This window comes from Macadamia integrifolia, chromosome 3 (genome assembly GCF_013358625.1).
Source record: "Macadamia integrifolia cultivar HAES 741 chromosome 3, SCU_Mint_v3, whole genome shotgun sequence".
NCBI classification, from domain to species: domain Eukaryota; kingdom Viridiplantae; phylum Streptophyta; class Magnoliopsida; order Proteales; family Proteaceae; genus Macadamia; species Macadamia integrifolia.
Window position 1 is genome coordinate 30,807,201 of NC_056559.1, and position 27,281 is coordinate 30,834,481.

At 38.2% G+C, this 27,281-nt stretch overlaps 1 protein-coding gene across 1 annotated transcript; it reads left to right on the forward strand.

Moving 5' to 3' along the window:
- On the forward strand, positions 1 to 27,187 carry LOC122074349 (LMBR1 domain-containing protein 2 homolog A-like). Its single transcript, XM_042639175.1, has 15 exons — positions 1 to 147; positions 220 to 515; positions 1,472 to 1,612; positions 2,902 to 3,060; positions 7,788 to 8,001; positions 10,744 to 10,830; positions 10,918 to 11,057; positions 15,746 to 15,826; positions 16,747 to 16,811; positions 17,641 to 17,816; positions 19,093 to 19,223; positions 19,321 to 19,408; positions 24,829 to 25,042; positions 25,928 to 26,034; positions 26,291 to 27,187. The coding sequence occupies exons 1-15, from the start codon at positions 1 to 3 to the stop codon at positions 26,798 to 26,800; spliced, it is 2,556 nt and encodes an 851-aa protein (XP_042495109.1). The 3' UTR covers positions 26,801 to 27,187.
- The last annotated feature ends 94 nt before the right edge of the window (positions 27,188 to 27,281 follow it).

The following is a 27,281-nucleotide window of genomic DNA, read 5'->3' on the forward strand; positions in this document are numbered from 1 at the left end:
ATGAGCATAATTGCTTCCACTATGGAGGGGAGAGAATTGCAGAGAGAGACAGAGGAAATTAACGATGTTTGGAAGTCTGTTTCAGGAGACGAAATTGAACAGGAACCACGCAAAGGCGGAATTTCTGTCACTGCTTTCCCTTCTCTGGTTCATCCCAAACTGGATTCTTAGGAGTAAAAGGTTTTATCGTTATCTGGCTTTTCTCTGTTTTTCCTGCAGAATACTTTGAAAGGGAAGGGAGTTCTATGTAGATATCTGGGAGCTCCAGATGGCATTGATATTGAAGTCACAGGCAAGAATAATGGGAAGACTACATGTTTCACTAATGTGGCTTCTGATGCAAGTGCAAAAGCAGAAGATCCTCCCCCACCTCTGAATCTGATATTCCAATTTCCTACAGAAGAGAATAATTCAGAGATTAGGGTTTTCACAGATCGGCCTCGTTCTTCCGTTACCAGGAAAGAATCCTTTCAAACATTTGCCCTGCGGCTTACTTCTCTATGTCTGAAGAGATGGTGAAGAGATGCAGAGTTAATTTCAGGGTTTAAAACGAGGTGGTGAGGAGGAACGAGAGTCCTCATGAGTTTTTGGATTACGCGGCGGACATGGAGCAGAGGCGGCGGTGGCGGAAGGGATCTTCAATCGATTTTGAGAATACAACCATTAAGGGCAATTTTGGTATTTCCCTATTTTAAGGGCAAAATGGTATTTAAGAAAAATTTAAATTGCTGATGTCAGTATTTTTTATATATTTTGTAACGATGACTGACGGCAAGGGGTCCGAGTCTAATTTGGTGAAAGAGAGGGGGTGTCCCTCTAATATTGGCATTCTTCAGGGGGTGGCGCTGTAAATTACCCTAAATTAAATTATTAAGTGAACTCAAATTAACTTTCAATATTTTGTGACATTAAAACTTAGTACTAGTGAATACAAATTTCATCCAACAAATAGAATGCTTGGGGTATGGCAAAGTTTTGTAGGATTAGCACTTATGGAGAGGAATCTCCTTGGAAGGCTATGTGAAGGAGTGTTTTTTTTTTTTTTTTTTTTTTTTTTAAATAAAATAATACTGCCAAGGTTCAAGATTTGGTTTTGACTGGGATTTTGACCTTGTTCGAAACCGAAATATACCACTGAAATTGTATCTAAATGTGGCACTGGAAGTCTGGAACGGGGGAAATAACACAAAAATAAAAAAAACATACCACCAAATGGCACCGAAGTATGGTCCATTTCGGTGAAAAAACCGAAACAATGGAATATATGTAATTTGGAATCCAAATGTTACGATCTTTGTCTCCTTTTTCCTGATTGCTTGTGCTCATTTTATTTCAAGTAATTCTGCCTGGTGCAAGGAAGCCACCTTTTCTCCCATGAATGCGAGCCACTTTTGTTTCAATTTACTAAGCCTGATTAATATTACATTGAAGATCTTGCATCCATGGTTATGATGTGTTGGAGTATTCATAGTGAAACCTCATATCAATTAGATCATTGCAAGCATTTTAACTGGATTCCCTTATTTGTGATACAGACAATAATTGATCAAGATAAGGGAGGCATTGGTTTCTTTTGGAGTTGGTCATACTGGAGCACTTTTATACTTACTTGGTATGCTATGGGTACAGACGTTTTCTTTCACCCTAGGGTTTAATGATGCATGATCTTGGTGACCACACTTTATTCTTTCTTGTTAGTCTCACCTTGGGCCACAATGCCACAAATGATTATACTACAGCTGAAGCAACCTACTTTGTTTTAATTCCTCAGTGCATATTTCTATCGCATTGTGTAACAGTCCTTGCTTTACATGTTAAGATTTTATGCATTTATAATCACTTCTGCGAAACACAGTGGGTAAGGCTGCGTACAACTTGCCCCTCCCAGACCCTGCAGTAGCGGGAGCCTCGTGCACTGGGTTGCTCTTTTTTTTTCTGCTAAAATTTTCAGTTTTATTTCCCTGTAGAGGAGTCAAAGCATGTATTTATTAGAAATTTTGAAATTGTTCAATTTTCAGAATCATATTTTACTCTCATGTAGATTGGCATAAGGAAACAAATTTGACAATAGATTGCAACTTGAAAGAAACTTAGGCATTTGTGAGATTGTCCGTGCCTCCCTATGCTTCCATTCCATTTGTGTGGGGAGAAATATTTTTTTTGGTAATTCTACTGAAATCAACTTAGTTTTTCAAAAACTGCCAGGCTGCTTTTTTAATATGTGATAGTGTGACAATTTATTTGGCATATTTAGATTTGCAGTTGTTTTTCCTTCTGTGAATTGTAGTTTTAGGGTCTTTCATTATTCTTTCATGTCCCCGTCATCAGAATATTATATATGAAAACTAGGTTTGAGTTGATTAACTGATTTTTATAAATTAATTGTGGTTATTAAACTTTATTTTATGTCATCCATTTTGTTCATTTGTTTACAGAGGTATTCCAAGTACTACTTACTAACTCTTACATTCCAAGTACACATTATTTTGTGTCACTTTGCCTTCTTTTTTTTTTGCCCGGGGGGTGGGGGGGGGTGGTATAAACAACAAATTTTATTGAATAAAGGTAGAAGCACATGGTAGCACATAGTACTATAGTAGTAAATAGTGATTTAAACTACATAGAATTGCAAAAACACCACAACTGGGCATCCTTAAAAGGACCTACCCCCCTCAACTCCAGCCCAATACAAACATGGACTCTAGCATGTCCTATGCCATGCTTCCTTTTTGTTTCTTTTCCTGCATAAGTTGGTGATTTGCATTTTAATATACATTTAATGATTATGTGATATGTAATAAAATAATACAAACATATTTAGGTACATTTATACAGTTATGAGTGCAATTCATTAGTACAAATATCCTCATATTTGCTATTATACATTATTTCTCTAAGCAGGGCTGTGGTGCCCACTATTCAGGGTTACGAAGATGCTGGGGACTTCACTGTGAAAGAAAGATTGAAGACTAGTGTACAGGGAAACCTAGTCTTCTATTTGATTGTGGGATCTATTGGCCTTTTCGGACTTATCCTACTCATTATTATGCACAGGAATTGGTTTGTTTCTTACCCTATCTTCTTCTTCTTCTTCTTTTTTTTTTTTATAGCTTGATCTAGTCTCTTGATACAAGGATCTACATCTCATTAATTTTTTTTTTTTTTGGTAATAGAAAAAAGATCTGCATGTCTTTATGTTTATTATTTGTGTAACTTGGAATGGAAAAAGTTGTCAATGGTGGAAAGCATCATACAATTTTATATCCCAGCCATCCTGCAGCATATAAATATACAGTGGAAAGGGAAAAAAAATTCGTAGTAAATATTTTTTTACATGCAATTTTCATTAATGATATTATGATACATAAATATTATTCAGAGATGATAGATATATGATGAACTTTTGGTAGATGATGACAAAACTATTAGAGGAAAAGAAGAAAGATATAGAAATCTTAGGTCAAGGTGGATGAATGACAGCCGAGAAACATGGGAAAAGAAAAGGGAAAAGAGTGAAGAAATGATATTAGGAGGGACTTTTATTGATGAATGGAAAGTATAGGGATTTCTTTTTTGTTTCTCTCTCTTCTTAATGGTGGCGGTGGTTGGGTGGGGGGGAGAGAGGTCTGGGTATAGATGCTAGTTTCTCACTAATGTAGTATCGTTAAGGCTTCTATTTCCTGAAGAAAAGGATCTTTGTACTGATTGCTTATTCCTCTTCAATTGCAAAACCGTCAGTCTATGAGCCTACAATGGAATTTAATATCATACCTTTGGTATTGAAAAATACCTAAATTATGGCATCTAAGCGTGTCTGGTATATCCCTCCAATGGGGGTGGCCAGTAAAATTGGGCTAGCCAATATGTCCCGTTATGGCAATCCAAAGCCCAAAAGTTTTGAAAGGTGATCAAGGAGAGGGTAACGTGAAGTGTTGCTAGTTGTGTGATTTCTGTAATCAGCTGGTTTGTGTCATTGCTTGACCAATAGTCTGGTGAAGGAACCAATGTTTTAAATTTCAGTTGAAATGGCCGTAATTTCACGAAATTTTCAGTTTCATCAAAAGGTTGAAATGAAACCAGGTGCCATACCTTGGTCTTACCAAGTTTTGGAAGAAATTTCCATAATGTTTCAGGTTTTGTTATCGTTTCGTCAAACCCTTTGTATAAAATTCATGGTTTTCACTAGTTTCTACAGTTTCTACTCCAAAGAGAAACCTTTTAGAAAACCTTAGTTTTTGTGATTTTTGGCCAAATCACTCCCATATTTGTAGTGAACCATGTATAGCATTTGATAATTATGAAATCTTCATTCCTGATGCTTAGTTTAGTTGTTTTAATTGAATTGTGTGTGTTATAGTTCTAAATTTTGTGTAGAATATGTCATATTAGTGAAAGTATACATCAGTGTAAAGCATACACTACTAACCTAGGGTTCGAAGCCAAACTACCATTTTAGATGTGTTTTCTTACAATCTAAGGGTTCCACTATTTTTAGAGGGCTTAAAATAGGGCTTCCCAGAAGTTTTGGGACCTAATTTCGCCATTTGGGCCTCAAAACCAGCAGTCAAAACCTGCATCCGGAACATACCAGCTTTGGTCAGGTTTCCACCATTTTGAGCCTTGTCGAAACCTTGCTCAAAACTGAAACTTCATATTTGGAAGGAATCAAGGAACTATAGGTTGTCAATGGTGGTAAATTGAGATTTGGATGGAACTAGGGTTTAAATAAGCTGAGGAAAAAAAAGTCATAGGTATCAATCAATGGTGATGGAACTAACAGAAAAATCAAGGCTCTGAAACCCAGTCTATCTATTGACGTTATCATGGATCACCCGTCCAATTACCCTGGCCTTGGCAAGTCAAAATCAGTTTTTTGAAGATTTTTTTATAGATGAATTCATCGATATAGGTTGTGTGACAAACCTTACCCTAACAAGCCAGGACCTGTAGAAGAAGAAGAAAAGAACTGAGAGAGAGAGAGTTGATAATAATCTATATAACATACAATCATGATCAAAGTAGGAAACCTAGTCTACTTAGTCTAATCTACGGACAACTAACTCCTACTAACAATAAAACATAAAGCATAATAGGAAATCACGATCCCCCTATCGTGTTATATATCTTAACAGGTTGAATAATGCCAATTAGGACTTGAACGAAATGGTAACTTGGTATCAATATTGATAATTGGGCTATTGACTGAGCCACCCCAAGGCCACGGCAGACCATTGCCTTGATTGAAACCTGGTTCCCCATTAAGACCATAAAAACCCACCTAACCAGGCACCACAATACAGCACCCTTGAAAGTGGAAAGCCGGCAATGGATCACAAATGGCAACAGAAGTATTGGTTGACTTTTCAGGGAGGGTAATCAACCGCACATGAGACTGTGTGGTCTTCCGGTCTTCCCTAGCCTCAGACTCTCTTTTTCAACATACAACTGAGATTCTGAGACTATCAAAAATTCAAAATACCATTTCAACAGCTGAACTAGCATGGGACCGGAGGCTGACTGGCAGATGGATCTACTTAGTTGTGATAATGGGCATAATTCTGTGGCCAGTTGTAATGATTGACATTGTAAACTACATTGCCAGGTTCAACTACAAATCTACCCAGAAAACCATATTTCAGCTTTCGATTGATAGTGGGATGCACAATGTGAGATACAAGATGCAGAATGGAAAGGTGAAGGGGGGAGGGGGTTTAGTGATATATATGCATTCCTTGATTACATTTTTTAATTCGATTATATAAATATTGAGCAGTTGTGCTTATCGCTGAAAAAGTGATGTCACACAAGGCTTGCAGTGGAACCCTGTGAATGGAAAAGCATTTTACATTATCTCTTCTTTTCTGAAGAGGAAAACGGTGGAGGGGGGGGGGTTGAGGATCTAGTAATGTCCATTTACTGTGCACCCTCAGGCTACCCCATTCGTAGATCTTGAATTGCCTCAAAGATGAATGGAGAAGGCCCCCCATATCCTCTTGAGAGATACAATGAAGGATGCAATTCATTTAAGTAACACCCACCTTTTGATTAACAAAGATATGGATCCTCATTGACAAATCTCTCAATAAGACATCTTGGTATAAAATCCTTCCTCTAGCAGACCCCCTACATCCATCTTTGAAGATTTCTGCGAATTACATCATGAATAAGTCACTGGACGCTGGGAACAAATGGATTCAGAGGAAGAAAGTGAGAGAATGACAGAGCAGGTAAGTTTGAATCACATGAAGTTTAGTTGTAACTTGTAAGCTATGGCAAGGTATTAGTAGCTTCCTGTGCAGTGAGTTGAAAAGGTTTTAGTAGCTTCCTGTGCAGTGGGTTGAAGAACTGGATAACCCTCCAGTCAGTTAATGGTCCAAGCGTCTGGGTTGGGACTTGGGAGGTCAGTTAAAAAGGAATTAGTTCATAGACCTATTTTGAGGGTCGGGTGGTAGGTCTAATCGCTCAATTAGCCTGGCAGGGCCCCAGAAAACAATGGCGGTCCTATGAATCTACTCACTGGATTGAATATTGCATGGCTTTAAGGAATGATCGGACATCTATAATTTTGCATCATTAAGAAATAAATTATGTCAGCATGGATTAATTATCATTCAAGAAATATGAGAGTCAAAGCATATAATAGAGTTATTACTACTTTTTTGTTGAATGCCTTAAAAAAATCTATTTATCATGGATTTTACAGCCCAAATGCATAAAATAAATTCAAAATCACCTGGTACCAGGTTTGGATTTTTCTTGTTTAAATTACCTAATTACAGAAGAAAAAGGCTCAAATCAACCTGGATCAACCTTACTGAAATCTCAAATAAATTTGACCCTTAAATAAGAGATTTAAAAATTAAAGAACAAAGATCAGAGTAGCCAACATGCAGTGATACTGATGCAAGCAGATTCTACTAACTGTCATGGTCTATTGGATTTGGACCAATAAATGACCACGTGTGTAGTTCCTTTAAGTTCTCTTCAATTCAGACTTGGAATTTGGTTCTTATGTGTACAATAATGGCAAGAACAATCCTGCACAATGGAAGTGGTAGATGAACCCCAAGACGTGTCCTCTTTGGAGGCCGAGTAAACCATTCTGATAAATTTACCCCATGAAAAGTTTTTACAAAGTTGGAATTGGATGTAATGGTCTCCAATAAGTCAAAACAAGGGAAATCATTTAACAAAATGATGTTTTGTGTAAACATCATTAATATAACCAATCATTTCATGTTAAAAAAATTTATAGTTTTCTTTAGAAAGGATGATACGAGGGAAAAAAGAAAAAAATTATTAAGTACAAAATCATTGGGGGCATGAAAGTGCTGGAATTAAGCCATTGTAGAAGCTCATGATATGATGAGTCACAGGCCTAGTTGAGTCTTTTTGCTAGTAATTTGAAACTAGGCCAGAGAGAGTAGATCCCTCAGCAAGTCCCTGAATGGCAAAATGTTGAAAGTGGAAGCAATGAAGTTTATCTGTACATCTTGAACATGTCTATAAAACCAGTGCACAAGGCTCCCACCATTGTGGGGTTTGGGGAGGGTCATAATGTACATAGCCTTACCTCCTCTTCACGGAGAGACTGTTTCCTAACTCGAATCCATGACCAAGGTCACAATGGAGCAACCTTACTGTTGTGCCGAGGATCACCGTCCACCCTCATTAATGTTAGGATCGATTTTTGTTCTTTCATTGTTATTTTTCTTTCCCCACCATTTTGGTTATATTGTTTAAAGCTAGTTAGCTTCGATCTCATTGCTTTCTTTCTATATCAACAGGAGTGGAGGTTTTCTTGGTTTAGCCATGGGTTGCTCAAATACTTTTGGGCTTGTTACTGGTGCATTTCTTCTTGGCTTTAGTTTGAGTGAAATTCCAAAAAACATTTGGAGAAATGCAGATTGGACTACTCGCCATAAGGTTCTCTCACATAGGGTTGCTAAAATGGCTGTGAAACTTGATGATGCCCATAAAGAATTTTCAAATTGTATTGTTGTAAGTATTTTCGGCTGGAATATATATATATATTATGTATTTGTGTATTATGTGTGATTTCATTTGGTTATCTGATTATGTAGATGTTGATTTTTTTTTTGGTGTTTTAATTATTTTGCACTTTATTGTTGTTATTGTCATGTTGTTCATTTTTCAAGGTTGATCCTTGAATTCAGTTATTTTTAATGTTTTATTCTATACATCGAACTTTCCATATATTATTTTTATTAAGCATTGATTCTCTGACATTAATTTAAATTTTACCTGAAAGAAATCAAATAAAGCATGTGTAGGCATTCAACTTTAAACTGTTTGAGCTGTAGCCTTTTTTTTATTTAACTTTATTCTTGATCTCACGATTAGAACTTGAATCTTGATTTTCCTAGGCTGTGTTTTTGAACTTCAATATTATTTCTTTGATACCTAATGACAATCCCTTAAAATATATTTTTGGGGTAAGGGGAGTTATGAGTGAATCATCACATATTTCTTTCATTCTGATTCTTGATTTATTCCATATTTTCATTTCCTTTGACTGCTCACTTTCATTTCTGGATATTTCTAAACTATTGAGGAAGCAGAAAGCTTTCATGTGTTTTTTGTCTTTTTCCCAACCCTTCCGGTCTAGCCAAAAGAGCTTATATTAATGATTAGGGAAAACACTTGGAGATCCCCTGTACTATGACCCAATTGCTTGATAATCCTGAAGTTTGAAACTATTGCTTGAAGACCTATGAAACCTGACGGTGTTAGTTTGCTGTTAGTAGTTGAATAGAAAAGACCATTTCACCCTTATGAGAGTAAATTACTTGGACACCCTTTGTTTTTAAATATTTTTTTCTTTTATTTAATAAAATTCTAGGGGCTTCCCCGGGTCCCATATAATATTCGGGCTAGAAAAAAAAAAGGGATTACCAATCTTTAGAATGTAATTTTCCTCTTTTGCATGTTTTTCATTTGGGTTTTGTGAGTAACAAAGTGATTTGTATCTCATGGGTTGGGGTAAGGCGGGATATGTCCCCCCTTTTGTTTTTTAATATTTTGTTCCCTTATTTAATAAAATTCGAGGGGATTCCTTGGGTCCCAGATAATATTCAGGCTAAAAAAAAAAAAAAAACTTGGACACCCCTTGTACTATGGCTCAATTGGTTGACACCCCTAAAATTATTACTTGAAGCACCCCTTGCATTTTAAGATTTTTTACAACTAGCCCCTGTTCGTTAGTCAATCATCGTTTAATGATCACGTGACTCACGTCATGGGTTGAGAAACTCCTAAATGCCCGAACTACCCTTTAAGGGTAGTGAATTAACACTTTACCCTTTCACTAAAACACAGGAAGATGCCTTCCCTTTCATTGTTGAACAACCCTCCACTGTGTGTGTGTGTGTGTGTGTTGCTGTGGTGATTTGCAGATGCCAGAGAACAATGAAGCAAACACCCAGGTTGTGATCTAACATGCTACTACCGACCATAAAAAAACCCCCAAACCTTCCACAAACCCTCGGTGAAACCCCTTTCTCTTATCCTTAGCTCTAACCTACAACCCTCCACCGCAACGCTACCATCGCTCACCACTAACCACAACCCTAACCTGCAAGAGAAATCAACCATCTCCTTGCTACCTCTTGCGAAGACATACCTTCACCGACGAGTTGCAACGGTGAGCCTTATTGGAAATTTCAGTCTTCTTCACCTTTACCTTTGCCCGAAATGGATATGGAGCTCTGCCCAGCTTCTTCCCCAACGGTCCTATTTGAATCGAGTTGGATTTTTTTAAGGTTAATACCTTTAAAGGATAAGTTGGTCATGTTAACTTCACAAGTTTTAGTTGAATTACTTATAAGGGTAAAATGGTCTTTTCCATTCAACCACTAACAACAAACTAACACCGTCAGATTTCATGGGGCTTCAAGTAATAGTTTCAAACTTTAGGGTGTCATCAATCGGGCCATAGTACAGGGGGGGTATCCAAGTAATCAATTCATTGAGCATTTAGGACTTTCCCAACCCATGACGTCATCGCTAAACGGTGACTGACTAATGGACAAGGGCAAGTTGTAAGAAATCTTAAAATGCAAGGGTGGTTCAAGTAATAGATTGAAACTTTAGAGGTGTCAAGCAATCGGGCCATAGTATAGGGGGTGTCCAAGTAATTTTCCATAATAATTAAAAGGTGAAGCTTTCCAACTAAGGAGGGAGGCATGCCCATAATAAAAAAGCTCTGTTTTAGTATTCTTTTTATACAATAAGATTTATTGAAGTTGAGTGTGAAAACGCAAACAAAGGGACCCTACAAGAAAAATTCCCTGGCATTACCATTATAACTAGCCAATTAAGCATACCATTCAAGGGCATTCTAGCCAAAGAATTTCACTGTAGTATACAAGTCAAAATGTGTTCTAACTTCATTTTTCTTGTGAAGTAGGTGTTATAGCTCCTTAGGATTAACACAATTGATTGTACTATTAATGGCAGGCTACATTATTTCATCCATGGGAATCAACGTAGTTTCACATTTGAGCTGTAGATTTAAATTTTGTTACATTTGTGCCAAAATTTCTGAATTCATCTGAATTTGTACGGTACTGTGCTATTCTGCTGTGAAAATTGAGAAGATTAATCTTGGTTGTATTTGATAGGATTGTTCAATCATATTAGTGTTGAACATCTTGCAACTGATTTATTATCCTTGGTTTAGTTTGTTAGCCTTACATATTTGATGCCGCTGTGTTCCATTAGGTCACTCAAGCGACATCAAATCAGATGTCCAAGCGTGATCCCTTGAGACCCTACATGGATGTGATTGATAATATGTTGCTTCAGATGGTATGACTTGTATAGAGTTCTGATATAATGGTCCAATATTTTTCTTCTTTTTCTATACAATTTTCTAATTTCAATTTCTGCTTCCAGTTTAGAGAAGACCCCTCTTTTAAACCCCAAGGGGGTAGATTGGGAGAAAATGATATGGACTATGACACTGATGAGAAATCAATGGCTGCACTTAGGCGTCAACTTAGGGGAGCTCGTGAAGAGTATTATCGGTACAAAAGGTATTTCTTAGCAAATTAATTAGTGGTGTCTGTTTATCAGTGGATAATAAATCACCAAAATGACCAAATACTTTCTTGATTCATTTCATGAGCCAAATATGCTGTCTGCATCTATAATATTGGAATATCTGCATGCTTTTACACATGCTGTGTGTTTTTATTTTGATTAATTGGTGTAGGACAGCCATAGGCACCCCAAATTGATGTGAAAGATTGAAAAATACAGGAAAGCATTTGGGTAGGTGGAAATAAAAAGGTATAATTACTTGTGGATAAGGAAGACTCCGGGTAGTACTTGGATTTGTGAAAAGGGGAAGGGAAGTCCACGCATCCGCGCCCCGTACGCCCAGACACAGCTGGGCATGAAAATACCCAACACGGGCGGGGGCAACTGGGTCTTTTCACAGCCAGCTGTGTCTGGGAGTGGGAATGCCAGGCGGGCAGGGCTCTTTTCCCATGTGAGGATTAGGCTTTTTATTGTTCAACTAAGTAAGAGAGTTTTCACATACTATTAGTACAGTTTCTAGTTACTTTTTATCAGAAAAACAAAGGGATAGAGTTTTGGTTGATTGGTGGCATGGTTTAAGAACTTGGCTGAGATCTTAGTATTTGAAAATGGCGAGACGAGATGAGAGGCGATATATAAAATGTACAATATCTCGGTCGAGATCTCGAGATCTTGGTGAATATCGCGGTCTCGACTCGATTTGAGACCAAATCACATGGGGTATATACATAGTTTCGACCCTCAACTCGATCCAACTCGAAATTTCTCGCCTATCTCACCCTACTGTGAAGAAAAAGTGAGATTTTGGTAGTTTTTCTTGTCAAATTTCTCCTCTACAGAGTAGATTAACAACTTCAACACTTGGGGATTAGAGATTATCGCTTCATCAACAGCCTTTGGAAATTCTTTTATTCTCAAGAACAGTTTTAGGTAAAAACAACTTCTCAAAACCATTTTTTTCATAGAAACATGGTCAATAGTTGTTTGTTTTTTATTGTGGAATAGCCTAGGGTGAAGGGTCCGAAGACTACTACATAGGTTATGCAGTCAAAGATCAAAGTACCATTTTGGGTTTATTTAAAAAAAAAAAAAAAAACTGATGTTTCCACTGTGTTTAGAAGGCCTAAAATAGGGTAAATGACAAGTTTCGGGGGCTACAAAAACCATATGGCCACTGAGACCAATCACTGAGCCGACCGGGGAAAAATACAAGATCTCGGCGAGATCTTGCCAGATCTCTCTTTTTTGGTTTAGCGAGATTAGGGGCGAGATCGAGATCTTAAACCTTGATTGGTGATTAGTTGACAAGTAGGGAATGATGAAGTTGGATGGAAGTTTTAGGGGCTGGAATCGGTTCTGATAAGTGAATGAAGGAAAGGGACTAAGGGAGTATGGGAAGACCATTCCAAATTGCTATGATGATGCAGTCTGATATCCAACTCTTGTTCATACCACTCACAGGCCAAAGTATAGGTGGGAAATGGTTCTGAACCAATATAGAATATAGGACTGATAACAGATTCCACATCTGAAGTCGGAAAAGAAAATAACAGCCCAGAACAGTAGAATTCCAGATTCAGGAAAACCCGAATAGAATATGAACTCAGTTTACTTTCAGATCTGGAACTTACTGATGTAGGAGAGATTACCAATTAATGGAGTCTTACTTGCTGGTTCTGCAGGTCGGCAAATGAGTAGACTGATAGGAGAAGAAGTCAAGAAACATAGAAGAAAGAAGAAGAGAAAGAAGAGAAGATAGAGAGGAGGTACTGGCTGTTCTGGGACTGTGAATTGTGAACAGTATCCATGGACAGTGCCTTAGAATAAAAAGAGGAGAGGAGAAGAGGGCGTAGGCGGAAAGAGCTCACAGCCCACACCCATTTTCACAAATAGACTCTTATTCCATTGTGAAATATAATTAGGGGTTACATCCTTACGTAAAAAAGTTAAATGTAGAAACCTAGTAAACTTTGAACACTTTAATACCTAAATATAGTCTGACAGAACAAAGCAACAACTGGTCCTAAATATAGTCTGACAGAACGGAACAACCACTAATTAAAATAATGGACTTAAACACGAGCATGGACTCATGAAAAGAATCCTAATCACTTTCTTATTCTGACTTAAGTAGATTCAAATCATTACTTGATCTAATTAATAAGTATCCTAATCTAACTCAAACTCTAAACTTAATACACATTGTCAGAGCAACCACTAATTAAAATAATGGACTTAAACACGAGCATGGACTCATGAAAAGAATCCTAATCACTCTCTTATTCTGACTTAAGTAGATTCAAATCATTGCTTGATCTAATTAATAAGTATCTTAATCTAACTCAAACTCTAAACTTAATACACTAATCTCGTGTACCCGTTATGAACCTTAGATTTTGGCCTTTTCATTGAGTCCGTTACAAAAAAAATTTAAAACAAAATCCAACAATCAAGTACTATCAAAAGAGGTCTAATACTATACCATAACTGCATTAAGCTACTATTGATAGTGGATGGAGGCAGGCTTGCTAGGGTTGATGTGAGCAGGTTATGGGTGTGAAGAGCAGTTGATATGATGAATTGATGATTAAAACAATGGCAAAAGAGGGCTTGTTGTGTGGTTGGAATAGGCTGCTGTAACAGAGAAAAATAAAGTATCAAATAGAAGAGAAGTGAAGACATACTACTTAATCCACTGCTTGGAAAAGGACCTGTGAATCTGCACAGCAATAGAACCCCAAAAGTAGAAAAGCAATTCATTCATGCTAAAATTATGTTGTACATTTTTTTTTCAAGTAGTTGCTTCTTAGCTTATGTCCTATAAGTAATATGACTTTTTAATTCCTTGTCTGAGTAGCCTACTAAATCGAAGAGTTAAATTAGAAAAAATGTCCCATAGCAGCTTACAAAGACCTAAGGTGCTTACTAATTACCAAAGCTTCAAATAAACCCCCCAAAGGGAATAGATATCTCCAAAATACACTTACATCTACCTGATCACAGAATTGGCACTGTATCACAAAACTAGCTTTGAGCCTCTGACTAATCCTAACGTACTCATGAAAGGAAGAATACACACTTGCTTGCGAAAACCCTAGAGACAGAAGCAGCGAAGGAGGCCGCTGCTTAGAGCAGGCTGGCCATGAGGCTGGGCTGCTCCCCCCTCTCCTCCTCCTCCTCCTCCTCCTCCTCTCTCTCTCTCTCTCTCTCTCTCTCTCTCTCTCTCTCTCTCTCTCTCTCTCTCTCTCTCTTCTCTTCTCTTCTCTTCTCCCTCCCTCCCTCCTTCCTCCACCACTCTTCTCTTTCTCCCTCTCCCTTCTTCCTCCTCCACTCCCTTTCCTTCTTCATTTGTGGTTGCTAGCGTCGGTCATCTCGATTGGTGTTGAGGCTGCTGCAACCACTCGGCTCGTCTTTCCGCTGGCTGCCTGCCCTACTTGGCTAGTAGATGAGTCGGTGCTGGCCCCTTCTGGGCTAGCTGCTCTCGATTGCCGTCCCGCCAGGCTTGGTTTGTCCATTGGCTCGTCTGCTCCCCGGTTCTGCCTCTTGGTTGGCTGCTTGCCATGCCTGCAGCCCTTTTGGATGCCACTTGGCTAGGCCACCGTTGGTCGTCACCCTTCCAAAGCTGCCCGCCCTTCCGGATGGCAGGCTTGCTTGATCTGTCCGCCTGGTTGCTGCGTTGGCCTCACCCTCAGTGTCTACCTATCGGCTGCTGACAACCTGCCTTTGGTTTGTTGGTTTAGAATCTTGTCCTAATCAGCAGTAGCATCTTTGACACCAGCCTGCCGGGCTGCTCTCGGTTGGCAGCCACTCTGCCGTTGCCCTCAGAAAGGCCAGCACCCTATATCTTGGAGACCCCATCCGCTAGGCCGGCTGCCCATTTGTCCGAGGCCCTTCGGAAGGCTAGTGCTCCTCCACTATGGCTGCCTCTTCTCCGGCAGTGCTCCTTCATTTTGGTGACTAGGAACTATTGTGTTGAGATGCTAAGGATAGGGATTGTAGCGATTTGCCTTTCTCCTCTAGTTGGGCATCTGAGCCATGCTGTAGAAGTTCTTTGAGGCCATGTGGCCCTCATTGGTGCCCTTTATGGGCTTTTTGTATCCCTTATTGGAACTGTAACTTCCCCTTTGGGCTATATTTTCCCTCCCCCCCTTCTTTTAATGCATTTTCTATTCACCCAAAAAAAAAAAGAATCCTAATGTACTTTGACCTATAAGAAAGTTGTCTTTATCCCCAGTCGTGCCTTTACGCCTATGGTAAAACTTCTGACATGGTTTGGAGGTCCAAAATATTATAATCTCAAGAAAATTCTAAAGGCTTCTGTTGTAGTTCTCAGTAAGAGCTTCAACACATCAAATGACTTTTTGATGGTTCTTGTACAGAAAATTATAACCTATCAAGGTTGGCTGTAGCCTATCAAGGTTGGCTGTTAATTATCCTTGCCGTAGTGATATCCGCTTGGCACTCCTGCTTCATAATATCTCATATTGTCAATACATTTAAGTTGTAGTCTTGTAAAAACTATATATTAGATACTTTATATATATATATATATATATGTATATATAGAAAAACTTGTATTGTATTGAAGTGGTCATTTAGTGCAAAAGTCTGCTGTCTTAAAGACACACTATTTACTCATGTTATTAGTTTCATTATTCTGATTAGGTTTAACATTTTGCAGCGAGTATATGACTTATGTCACAGAAGCCCTTGAACTGGAGGATACTATAAAAAATTATGAGCGTCGCATTGCTACTGGATGGTTTGCTCTTATCCTGGTCTTTTTCTGCCTTTCGTTTTCAAAACTCTGTATATATATATATATATATATTTGTGTGGGATTTATGGATCAAGAAATGTGATCAAGAAGGTAAAGGGGAAATATAAGATTCTCTTTTATCTGTCTAGGATTTTCTTAGATGTACTACTTTGTACTGTATAACTGGCAGCAAACAGGTGTGATGCATGGGAATGAACTGAATTGTTAGATATATTAATATCAGTGGAATAATAAGTAAAAAGGCATCTTTAAATCATTATAAAATTCCATATTTTATGTAGAATGAATGAACTAAGATTACTGAATTTCCAGCCAAATTTATTTGGGCCTTATGAATCAATCTCTTTAATAAATAAAATCAAACAAATGAGATAAAACAGAGGTTTGGGGATGGGAATTTGTTGGGATGCAAATATACACATACAAGCACATTTACAAGTATATTGCATGCATGCACATCACATTTATACAATCTTTGTGGAGTAAATATGTGCAATGTCAAATTTTAGTGTTGTATGTTAAAAAAGAATAATCTATTTTATTCAAATATAATATTTGGGCAAGAAGACCCTGTCTGCTTGCATGGCCACTGGGCAAGCCGTACAAGCCAATGGGAGGCTGTGTAAAGGCATCTGGGGGGGGGGGGAGGTCTGGCAGCATGATCTTTTCATGCCTGTCTGTGTCATGCAAGTGGGCAGGGTTCTCTTCTCCATAATATTTAGTACCATTATGAGGTCATCCCAGCTTGGGTGGATCAATAAACTGTGGTCCTGTTGCCCTATAATTTTTAGTATATTTATAGATTGGAGTACCAGTGGTATGAATGTTATGCCTTGAATTCCCGAATGGAGTGCCCAAATTTGCTAGTCTTCAATTTACTAACTCACCTCCAATCCTTGCAGGAAATATGTTTCAAGCTTCAGGCCTTCTCGAACCGGCAAAATAGGATCCTTCCTTGATGTGATAGGTACCAATACAATTTCTAAATACTATGGTTACCTTGGGCATTGTTTCTGACAAAGGGTTGTATGGGATGCTGTAATTGCATTCCTGCTGTCTGCTGATGCTTGTTATCTTTGACTTTTGAGGCTCTTAACTTTTGAACAGCTTAGGGTGGATGCTTGAGATGGTTGCTTCATTCTCATTAAAACATTTTTTGTTTTGTTTGATATTAATGGATTTCTATGAAAACTTCTATAAATATAGGAATCAAAGTTCTGTTTTATGTTTAGGCTCCATTTGTTTCTCCATAAAATATTTTCCTTGAAAACTATTATTATTTGTAAATAAAATTTTGCCATTTGTCCCTTTCTTTGTTGGACGTGAGAAGGATGCATATTTGGGCATGATTGAGTAAGGGAAAGAACCTCAGCTATATTATGGGGAAGGAGTCGTCCATGAGTGCCAAGTGTATCATTGGTAAAGATACCATGCCTTTTTTGGAAGTTGTTTCCAACTTTTTAAATGGTCAAGATACCATGGCGCTTTTGTTAAAACATCCTGCAGTTTTAAAATGGAAGTTGTTTTTGTACTTTTTGTATTGCATTTCACTACAACATTTTCCTCTTTCCTAATCCTGATGCACCTTTCATACTTAATTACACTTCAACAATAAGTTCTGTGGTTTTGGTGTCTTGGTATACAAACATTACCTGCTTTGCTCCTAATTCACGTCATTTGAATGTTACCTCACCCCAAAAAGTGTTTTCCCCTAGGTTCTGAATGATTTAAGAAACAAACAAATTTTTGCAACAGGTGCGATGATTAATCCTTGAAATCATTGTTGGATCTTGCAGAGTTGGTATGGAGATGTATACTGAGAAAGGAACTCAAGAAACTCTTGGCTATCATACTTGGGTGTATGTCAGCTGCAATTCTTTTGGCGGAGGCTACTATACTGCCAAGTGGAGTTGATTTGTCTCTTTTCTCCATTCTCATAAATGCTGTGGGGAAGCAAGAAGTTCTTGTACAGGTAATTTAAAAAAATTCCTTGAGCTCTATGTCTTCGATGAGAAAATATCTCTTTTGGTTGTAAAAAATTGAATTTTCTGAAGTTCCCTTCCTTGTTAGAATCCACATTTAGGTGTACTGACAGGAAATTAAATTATAAAAAAGCATCCACAGGGAGTTACAATATATTTAGACACTTGAATACTTCAAGCAGATTTTCAGTGTATATTATGGAGAAGAATTAAACACTTGTCCTTTCCATTTATTTTGGGGAAAGTTCATTGTTTAAGGGTATCAGTTATAACTTTGTACCAGAATTTGCTTGGAAATTTAATGTGTCTGAAGACAAAAAATTTCAGAAAGTCAATTGATAGTGAATTCTTGGAATAAATGATCCACTTCCTTTTAGTGGTGGAAAAGTTGGGGCTGTTCCTTGTCTCAAGGTTGGTTATACAAGCCAGGATTTAAAATTATGGATGTAAAAATCACATGGGGACGAGCCTTGAATGAGATGTGGGATAGTCTTAAGATCTTAGGCTCGTCTTGGATAGATCCAGAAATGATCAAAGCTAGGCTTAATATCAATGCTTCAGGTCAAAATCCCTGTCACATAGAACAGTTTGAAGTCATGCTGGTTTTCAACTGAATATTCAGAAGTTATAGTATTAAGTTTCCACTTAATGACCATGATTTTCCTTTTAGATGAACAATTTCGTTGCAACCATTCCTACATGATGTTATGCCTCTTACAGTTTATCTTTTCACTCATGATATTGCGGCATTCGGCTTTGATTTTGTAATAGCTTCGTGAATAGAAGGGTGGAAAGCCGGTCGAATAAGCACTTTTATACTGAGTGGAGATTCCGACAGGACGAAGTTGAAAGCCCCTACTCCTATAAAGTTGGAAAGATAAGCATTCGCTTTAGCCAAAGCCGGGACCGGGATAGAGAGATTTATATAGGCCTTGTGAGGAAAAGATTGAGATAGGACTCGCCATAACCCGATGTTAGAGTAAAGCATTCCCCAGAAAGAAAATAAGGCAAACCAGTCAGGCTATCGGGAGTTTGATTCCTAACAAGGGCTAACAACTCAAGCAATCTGCCTTTCTCTGTGTTGAAGAAGCACAGTTCCTTTTAGATGAACAATTTCGTTGCAACCATTCCTACATGATGTTATGCCTCTTACAGTTTATCTTTTCACTCATGATATTGCGGCCTTATTTTTGCTTCCATCAGTTTCTGCTTTTGGTTTGAACTTCTCCGCTTATAACCATTTGATCAGTTCTTTGCCTTCCACAGATAATTGCTTTTATACCGCTGATGTATATGTGTGTATGCACATATTATTCCCTGTTCAAAATTGGAATGCTGATGTTTTACTCGCTAACACCAAGACAATCAAGTTCGGTGAACTTGCTTATGATTTGCTCGTAAGTTCTTGTCAGGAATTTATGGATAGGTATTTACTTCATCTTATGGGTGCTCTATTTTGAGGAGAATAATAAAATATCTTTGTTGCATTGGTAGGATGGTTGCACGTTATGCGCCTCCAATTTCTTACAACTTCCTCAATCTCATTCGTCTTGGTGAGGATAAAAAAACCATCTTTGAACGGGTGAGCCTCCTATATCATCTCTTATTATATTGTTAATTCTGTAATGTGGATTACATTCATCTTTGAAATGTGTCTGCTTCCTAGACATACTCAACAGCACTAGAGGTATTGCTCTAACATTGAGGATATAATTACAAGCATGGGAATGGCTTGCGATTTTAACATTTTCTGGTCTTGTTGACATGTACCAACATGAATGTGTATGTTGATGCACCAGGATCATCCTTGTCATACTTGATACAAGAAATTGGAAAACATGAGGGAGGAAAATAAAATTTTCATTATCTAGGGTAAGGGTGAGCTCAGACCAGGTACCCTGTCATACTTGATGCAAGAACTAAGCTATGCATGTCTTTCGTCACCACTTCTCCTAGAGAGTCATTTTATGTTTGCCCTTGACTCTTTTTGTTCCTTCAATCTTAATCAAATCACTCCATACTAGAGCATCCAAAGGCCGCCGTTGAACATGGCCATGCCACCTCAAACGACTTTCTCAAAACTCTAATATGACCATTCCTTACTTTATCTTCCTAGTGTAGAGAGAGAATGGCCATAGTCTTGTTTATTGATTGATCTATTTTTGTTCTCTAATTTTCTGCTCTTTGGCTCCTATAGTCAAGTGATGAGTGCAAATGCTTTATAAATGCCAGAGGTTCATAAAGGACCAGAATGTTAATGAAAAGTATTGAGTGGGGGGATGTGCTTCAGGTTCCATAAACCATATTTACCTTCCAGACTCCCCCCCCCCCCACACCCCCTGGAAAAAAGAAAAATGTAATTCTATTGTTTTTTCTTGTTTTGGTCTATAATGTTAGAATGTGAAAAAGAATCCAACTTGCTTACTTATCGTTCCTTCAGTCAGGCAGTGTATTGTGTTGTGTCTTGGTGATAGCAATATAGCATATACCACTAGTCCGTTAAACCATTTGAATAAGAATCAGTTGTCACCTCTGTTTATTTCAGAGGTGTCTTCTCGAATATCAGAATCTTTTGGGGCTTGAGGGAGGGTTCATGATTCACTTTTATTGTCTACTATTTCAAATCTTGTGACAAAAACAATGGGGTGCTTAAAGCTACTGGACTCACCAATTGCTGCACTTGAAACCACTTCACCTAGCAGAATGAATGCTTGTATTGCCCTACTGTAACCCTTTTTGTTAGACTGATTGATTCAACTGATTTGTAATACTATTGCTACATGATTCTGATGTGGGAATTAAAATGTGCTATTGTGTGTTCTGTGTCATAGTGTCATACTCATTGAATGGCAAGTTAAGCCCTATCTTCCACATGGGATTCAATATTAGTCTTGTATGTTAATGACACTGTAATACATATTTTTTGTTTGGAAAGCAAAATAAAATATATTAATATGGAAGTACTTGCACATTCTCATCTTACTTGAGTATCATCACAACAAAACCGAAATCTTAGCGGGATATCTGTACAAAATGAAACCTCTACAGTTGAGTGGGGTAAAATACATAGTTTTTGTGTCTTTTTCAATGACGGATTCTTGCTGAATACCCAAGGCTGCTTGGTTAGCAGCCCGTAGTATTGCACGCTCCTTTTCACATATCTCATTTCTACTGCAACTGGGTTGCAGGGAAGTCAGTAGAATTCTGTTTTGGCCACCCAGATACATTAGGGAGTGACACCTAGTTGTGCCACATGGGCCTGGCTGATTGAGTGGGCTCAAATTTGGTCGACAAGCCAACATCCCTTGTTCCAATGTCAAGATTTAATCGGATGGGAGTTCGCCAAACATGGTTAATGCGGGGCCGGTGGGTCCCAAAGACCCAACTCGGATGGCTGGGGGACCACCCAAGAGTGTAATAACCAAACACTAAGGGATGATGCCAGTTTTTGTAAATAAACTGAAATTACAGTAGATGACACTCTTGTAATAAAACAGCTTTTAATAGGGGTCAATGGAGAATAAAAAAGGGGCATGAAAGGGGGTTTGATTTATTCACTAGGGGTAAACTAGGAAGAGGCAAGACTCAATGGTAGGGTATAATAAAGGGAAAAGTCAGGGTAGTGATATGGAAGAGCTTACAAAGGGGAATGACAATCTGGTAATTAGTTGGGAGTTGAAGCCAAAGAGAAAAGAACAAAAGGATATGGAACGTGTGAGTTGGGAGGGATATATTAGGAATGGGAAATAAATTAGTGGCAAGATGTAATAAAGATGAGGGGTAGGGGCAATATGGAAGGGGATTAAAAGGGGTTTTAATAACAAAGGAAAGAAATGAATTGTGAAAGGAAGGAGGGGTCATCTTCTTCCTTGCGTGCATAACCCATGGCAGAAAAGGCAGCAAGGTTTTGTTGCAGAGATCTCCTTCGTTACCTGTCGGTTGAGTCTAAAATTCCAAGAGAAGGGTCTCAAGAAGAAGATCTACCAAACCCGCAAGGTAGCTGCTCCAATCGGCAGGCTAGAATGAGGTGGGAAGAATCCTGAAACTGGAGCTGGCGATAGATGTTGCTGCCACGCTGTTGCAGGTGTTAAATCTCACAACTGGGGGATTTCAAGGTCAGTATCCAGGGGCTTGAGTCGCCTAGAGATGGGTTTCCTTCGACTCAAAACACGGGACCAATCGGTAACAAACCATTCAGCAAGCTTTCCTTTTTGAGACTGATACTACTATCCAGAAACAGAGTAATGCAGGAGTAGATTACAAGATACTAACCCCCACGGAATATACCCCAAACGATAAAAGTGCACCTCACAGGTTAGAGATTTATGACCCACAGAACTTAACAACCTCCATGGGTGGAATTACAATCAGAGATACTTAAGAAACAAAACCAGAGATAACCCCCATAAGGATGAAATCAACCCCACGGAACAAGAGTTTAATAACCCACACAAAATAGAGCCCTAAAAGTTACACCCAAAAAAACCAAACCCTTTGGTAGACAATAACCCGGCGCAGGGATATAGGAGAATACCTGCGGTTGGGGCTGTGGACCTCTTTTGAGGTTGGGAATTGGGTCGAATGTAGGCCTATAGGGAATGGATAAAACCTCCAAAGATGAAGGGAATCTGCCGGCTGGTGTAGGAGATCTGCTGATTCTTGATTTCTTGCTTTTGTAGAGAGAAAAGGCCAAGTACTCCAAGAACTGATGCTGTTCTGCTTGGATAGACCAGATATGAAGATCGATGGTCCCTTGGACTGTTAGGAACAGCGGCTGAAAAGGACAGACTCATCAGAGAACAGAGGAGAGAAATATGGAGATCGATCTCTCTTCCCAAGTCTGGTGCTGCCGTGCTGATCGATTCTTACTTTAGATGGCCTTCTTGAGCTGATCGGATGAAAGTACATGGCTGGGCAGAATTGATGCTTTATCGGACAGGTCTGAATGTCTGATAGTCTTTTAATAAGAGTAACAAGAACAGAATTTAAAACTAAAAATAAAGAGAAACAAGACAACGTGGGGGAGGAGGTGTCTATCTCAGCCTGGGCTTCTCACCCACAGCCATCTCAGCTGCTCTAAGCAATTAGTTGCAAACTTTATTTCATTCAATTCTGTCAAATAATGGTACATATGCCTCTCTATTTATAGAGGGGAAGTTTACAATCATACTAAGACTAGGAGCTAGTTTCTAAAGAGGACTAGATACTCCTACTACAACTAAGAATTCATAATAGGATTAGGACTTGACTTTATGACTCCAACATGGAGTAAGACTAATTAACTAATAATCCATATGGGACTTTACAAACGACCAATGGTCTTATGAGCTTTTATTGAATTAAATAACAAATAATTAAGCTAATAACTTAAATCCCGTTTTCTTACCTACTACCCATATTTTGGGCCTATTAAAGTGACCAATTTCAAAGAAAACTCATGGAATCAAATGCGCAACACATACATAACACAACCCAAGGCTTATTTGTAATAAAATAAGCTCAAGTGATTTATCTACATCACAGAGGGTGTGAGAATAAAACAGAAAATAAGGGATATCTACTCAAAAGAGAAACAAAGAGGAGCGAAGAAAGAAGAGAGAGAGGAGATAAAGAGATCGCAAGGAAGAAGGGGGGAGGGTGGGAAAACAGCCACGCAAGCATTTCACAACTCAATCCATTCTTCAATCCATCTCTATAACAAGTTTAAAGTCTAAGAATCCATCTCTATAACAAGTTTAAAGTCTAAGAAGACTGAAATAGAAATAAAATCTCCTAAAACCTAGGCTGCGTTTGGTAGTCATTCAGTTCCAGAAATGACGTTTCGTGTCAAAAACTGAATTTTTAGTTTCTGTGCCAAAATGCGTTTTAAAACAAAAAAATGGTGTTTGGTGAACCTGTTTCAGGAACGATTACCCTAGTTTTCGCTTTTTTCGTATTTGGAACGACACGAAAATGACGGAACAAGGTTTTGTTGTTCCATCATTTTGCGTTTTTAGCATTTTTTTTCCTTTTCGTTCCGAAAAAAAGTGAAAAACACCAAGTTGACACCAAACGCTTTATTCCCTTTTTTTGTTCCCATAGAATGGAAAATTGCTAGAAACGTTTTTCTGGATGACTACCAAATGCAGCCTAGACCAATAGAGTTAGAAACAAAGCAAGACTCAAATTGGTTACTCCCTACCTATCTGGAAACTACCCAAAAATAAAAGATTACAAATATTCCGAAACAAAATAAAATCCCAAAGATTCTAATAACCTTGAACCCAAGTCGATAATTTTGATTCCAAATTGGATCAGGTTCTTGGTCCAGACTCTCGGGTTCTGGTGAATCCATCGAAGCGCTCTTGCATCAATGGTTCTAAAAATTGGAACAGAACAGAATGATCAGTATCAGTCGGATCAGAACGGTATCGACCTTGACCGATCCCCGATCCCCGATCCCCGATCCCCGATCCTGACCATTCCAATTTAGATCCACATGTATGGTCTAAGGGTAAAATCATAATAAAAACTGATTTAAAAAAAAAGGGGGGGTAGATCTGTCCGATCCAGGCCGATCTGGATTGGTATCGGCCTTAACCGATCCTGTGAAATGCTTGCATGGGAAGTATACCAATACATGGGATGGATATATGATTGAATTTGAGTATGAAATTCAACAAGTGACCAATTCAACCATTCACTGGGGATTGCCACATCATCCTTCCTCATGGCATATATGAGGTGTGTCAGGCACCTAACATTATCATCTGGCAATTTCACCAAAACCTAGTGGAGGTTTACTGGTGTTTCCATTCTGTAGCCACTGCTCACCAAAAGGGTGAAGAACCATCCATATTTATTGTTCTATATGGTATCTCTTATTTTGGCGTTTTCTGGGTTCTTGGTAATTGCGATACATATTCTGTTGTAAGGTCTTGAACGTCGCATCTCTTTTCTTGTCTCCTTTCTGATAAATTTTTTTCTTGAGAATGTTACAATATTTTCTTTATTGATGTGCAGACAATGGGCAATATCGATCAAGCTGTTCCTTTCTTTGGGAAAAATTTTAATAAAATTTATCCAGTTATTATGGTTATATACACCCTGTTGGTTGCAAGCAATTTCTTCGACCGGGTAATTAATTTTTTTGGGAGCTGGAAGAGATTTAGGATTCAAAATGAGGCAGATGATACAGATGGATTTGATGCATCGAGAATAATTATTTTGGAGAAAGGTAAGTGGATGAAGTATGGTTTAAAGTATCTCCGATACGATACCCTCCGATACGTATCTTAAATTTAGCCGACCGATACGATACATTGAATTTTTAAAATCCTTTCGTATCGATATATATCCTACAATACATACCGAATATACACCGATACACACTGATATGATACAATACGCACTGATACTCTATGGAAAATATAAAATCGAGGTGAAATGTATGTTTCGGTATGTATCAATTGGTACGTATCAATGCGTATCTGTACGTATCGGTGAGTATCGGCCAGTACGTATCGGTCAGTATTGATATGTACCGATACAGTACGCTAAGGTCATATAATGGCCAAAATGGGTAATTTTTCAGAAAAATACGATTTTTTGAGGGGTTTTTGTTCTAGAGTTGCTGCCAGCCATATTTCTCTCAAACTAAAGTGGAAATCAATGTTGGGATCAAGGATTTTACATTTATGGGACAACTACAAACCTTGAATTCTTAGTACGATACCCTCAATTTATTGTTTATGCATAATACATGTCATCAATAGCTTTTTTTAACAAAATTTTTATGCAAAAGTGTTTAAAAAAGTGTTTCATATCCATTTATGTAGGTATCTTTAGTGTATCTTAACGTATCTCCGATACGATACGATACCCTCTGATATGTATCTTAATTTTGGCTAACCGATACGGCGATCAATACCGATACTTTAATCCTTGAGTGGATCCTGGCCTCGTTTTTGTGGGCACAACATATATAAAGTAATACATTTATTTGGTGTGTATCATAGATCATAGCAATGGACTGAATGAAGCTATATTTTATTCATCTATTTATTTGAATGGTGTTATTGGTACAGAGGTACTTGAATGATATAACATTTTGTTTGTTCAGAACGATCTTGGCTTGAACAAGGAAGCAATGTTGGTGAGCATGTTATCCCATTGGCAAGGAATTTCAACAATACTACTATGGATCTGGAGTCGGGCACCAGTGACACAGTATGTTATTTCCCTCTATTTCTGTTACTTCGATGTTTTGGGAGAACCACAGTTTTGAGTCTAGCATCTATGAAGCATCAAGATTCCATCCACACATGCATCAAGAATGACAGGATCTGGCTTGTGCTTATATTTACATAAACAAGGAATTGATAGCCTTTCCAGATTGTTTTTAGTCTTCATTTTATCAGTCCATTTTATTTTATGATTTAAAAAATTAACTGTAATCTTCTTGAAAACTTGGAAATATTTCCAGGACAGAGGTGCTGTTGAAATGAGAGCGACAACCAGTTTAATAAAGGATGATGGAAAGGGAAATCCATCAAAATCCTTGAAGGAAGAGACGCAGAAATATGGCAATAGCAGAGAAGCGATAAGAAACAAATACACTGCCATAAGAGAACAAAGTAGGGAAGTTTCTGATACAAAGTCAACGAAGAAGAACACAGCCTCTGCTACTGTCTCTTTGCTTGATGCAGCCAACTCTCAGAATCGCTCTGGTAACACAGCAGCTGGACCTTCTTCTGGATTAGCCAAAACATGGGAATCAATGAGGACAGGTTTTCAAAATCTTAAAGTCAACATTGACTCCAAGAAGTTCCTTCCAATACGCCAGGTTCAGGAAAAAAAACTTATCTCCCATGTTTCCTCTTCTGAGTCCCTTGATGAAATATTCCAGAGACTAAAACGACCAAATTTAGATCAGGGGGATAACAATTATGAGGACAACGACATTGATACTAGGCATTCAGGTCCCACCAGATAATACATGCATTCAGATCAGAAACATATTTACTTGAGGCTTCTGTATGAGTTGGATGTGGGTGTCTTTTTTGGTTTTGTGAAGCCCACAAGAATTGTACAGGTTGCAGAGAAAGACATTGATGCTTTGTGCTCACTAAATTCTGTGACATTGAATCTGCTGAAACACTGAGAAGGTTATCCCATACAGACCTAAATACATCTACTAGTTGTGCTGAAGACAGAAAATAGGGCAGGGAATAGTATCAACAGGTCAAGGTCAATACTGAAATATGAAAAATTGCCCTTTGTAGAGAATTTTGTGATATGTATCATTGTAACAAAAAAGTTGTCTTTCACATACCTTGAAGAAGTTGAATATTGGCATTGAATGAATGTAGCATTCTGGCGATATCATACTGATGAAGCACCCCCCCCCTTCCTCCTCCTCCAAAGAAAAGAGAACAGAATGCATTTCTATATGGAACTTCATATTTACTGCTTCA

Coding starts and splice junctions, on each gene's coding strand:
- LOC122074349 (XM_042639175.1), top strand. CDS start 1: ATGAGCATAATTGCTTCCACTATGGAGGGGAGAGAATTGCAGAGAGAG. Junction 148..219: donor TCACTGCTTTCCCTTCTCTG/GTTCATCCCAAA, acceptor TTTTTCCTGCAG/AATACTTTGAAAGGGAAGGG. Junction 26,035..26,290: donor AGTCGGGCACCAGTGACACA/GTATGTTATTTC, acceptor AAATATTTCCAG/GACAGAGGTGCTGTTGAAAT.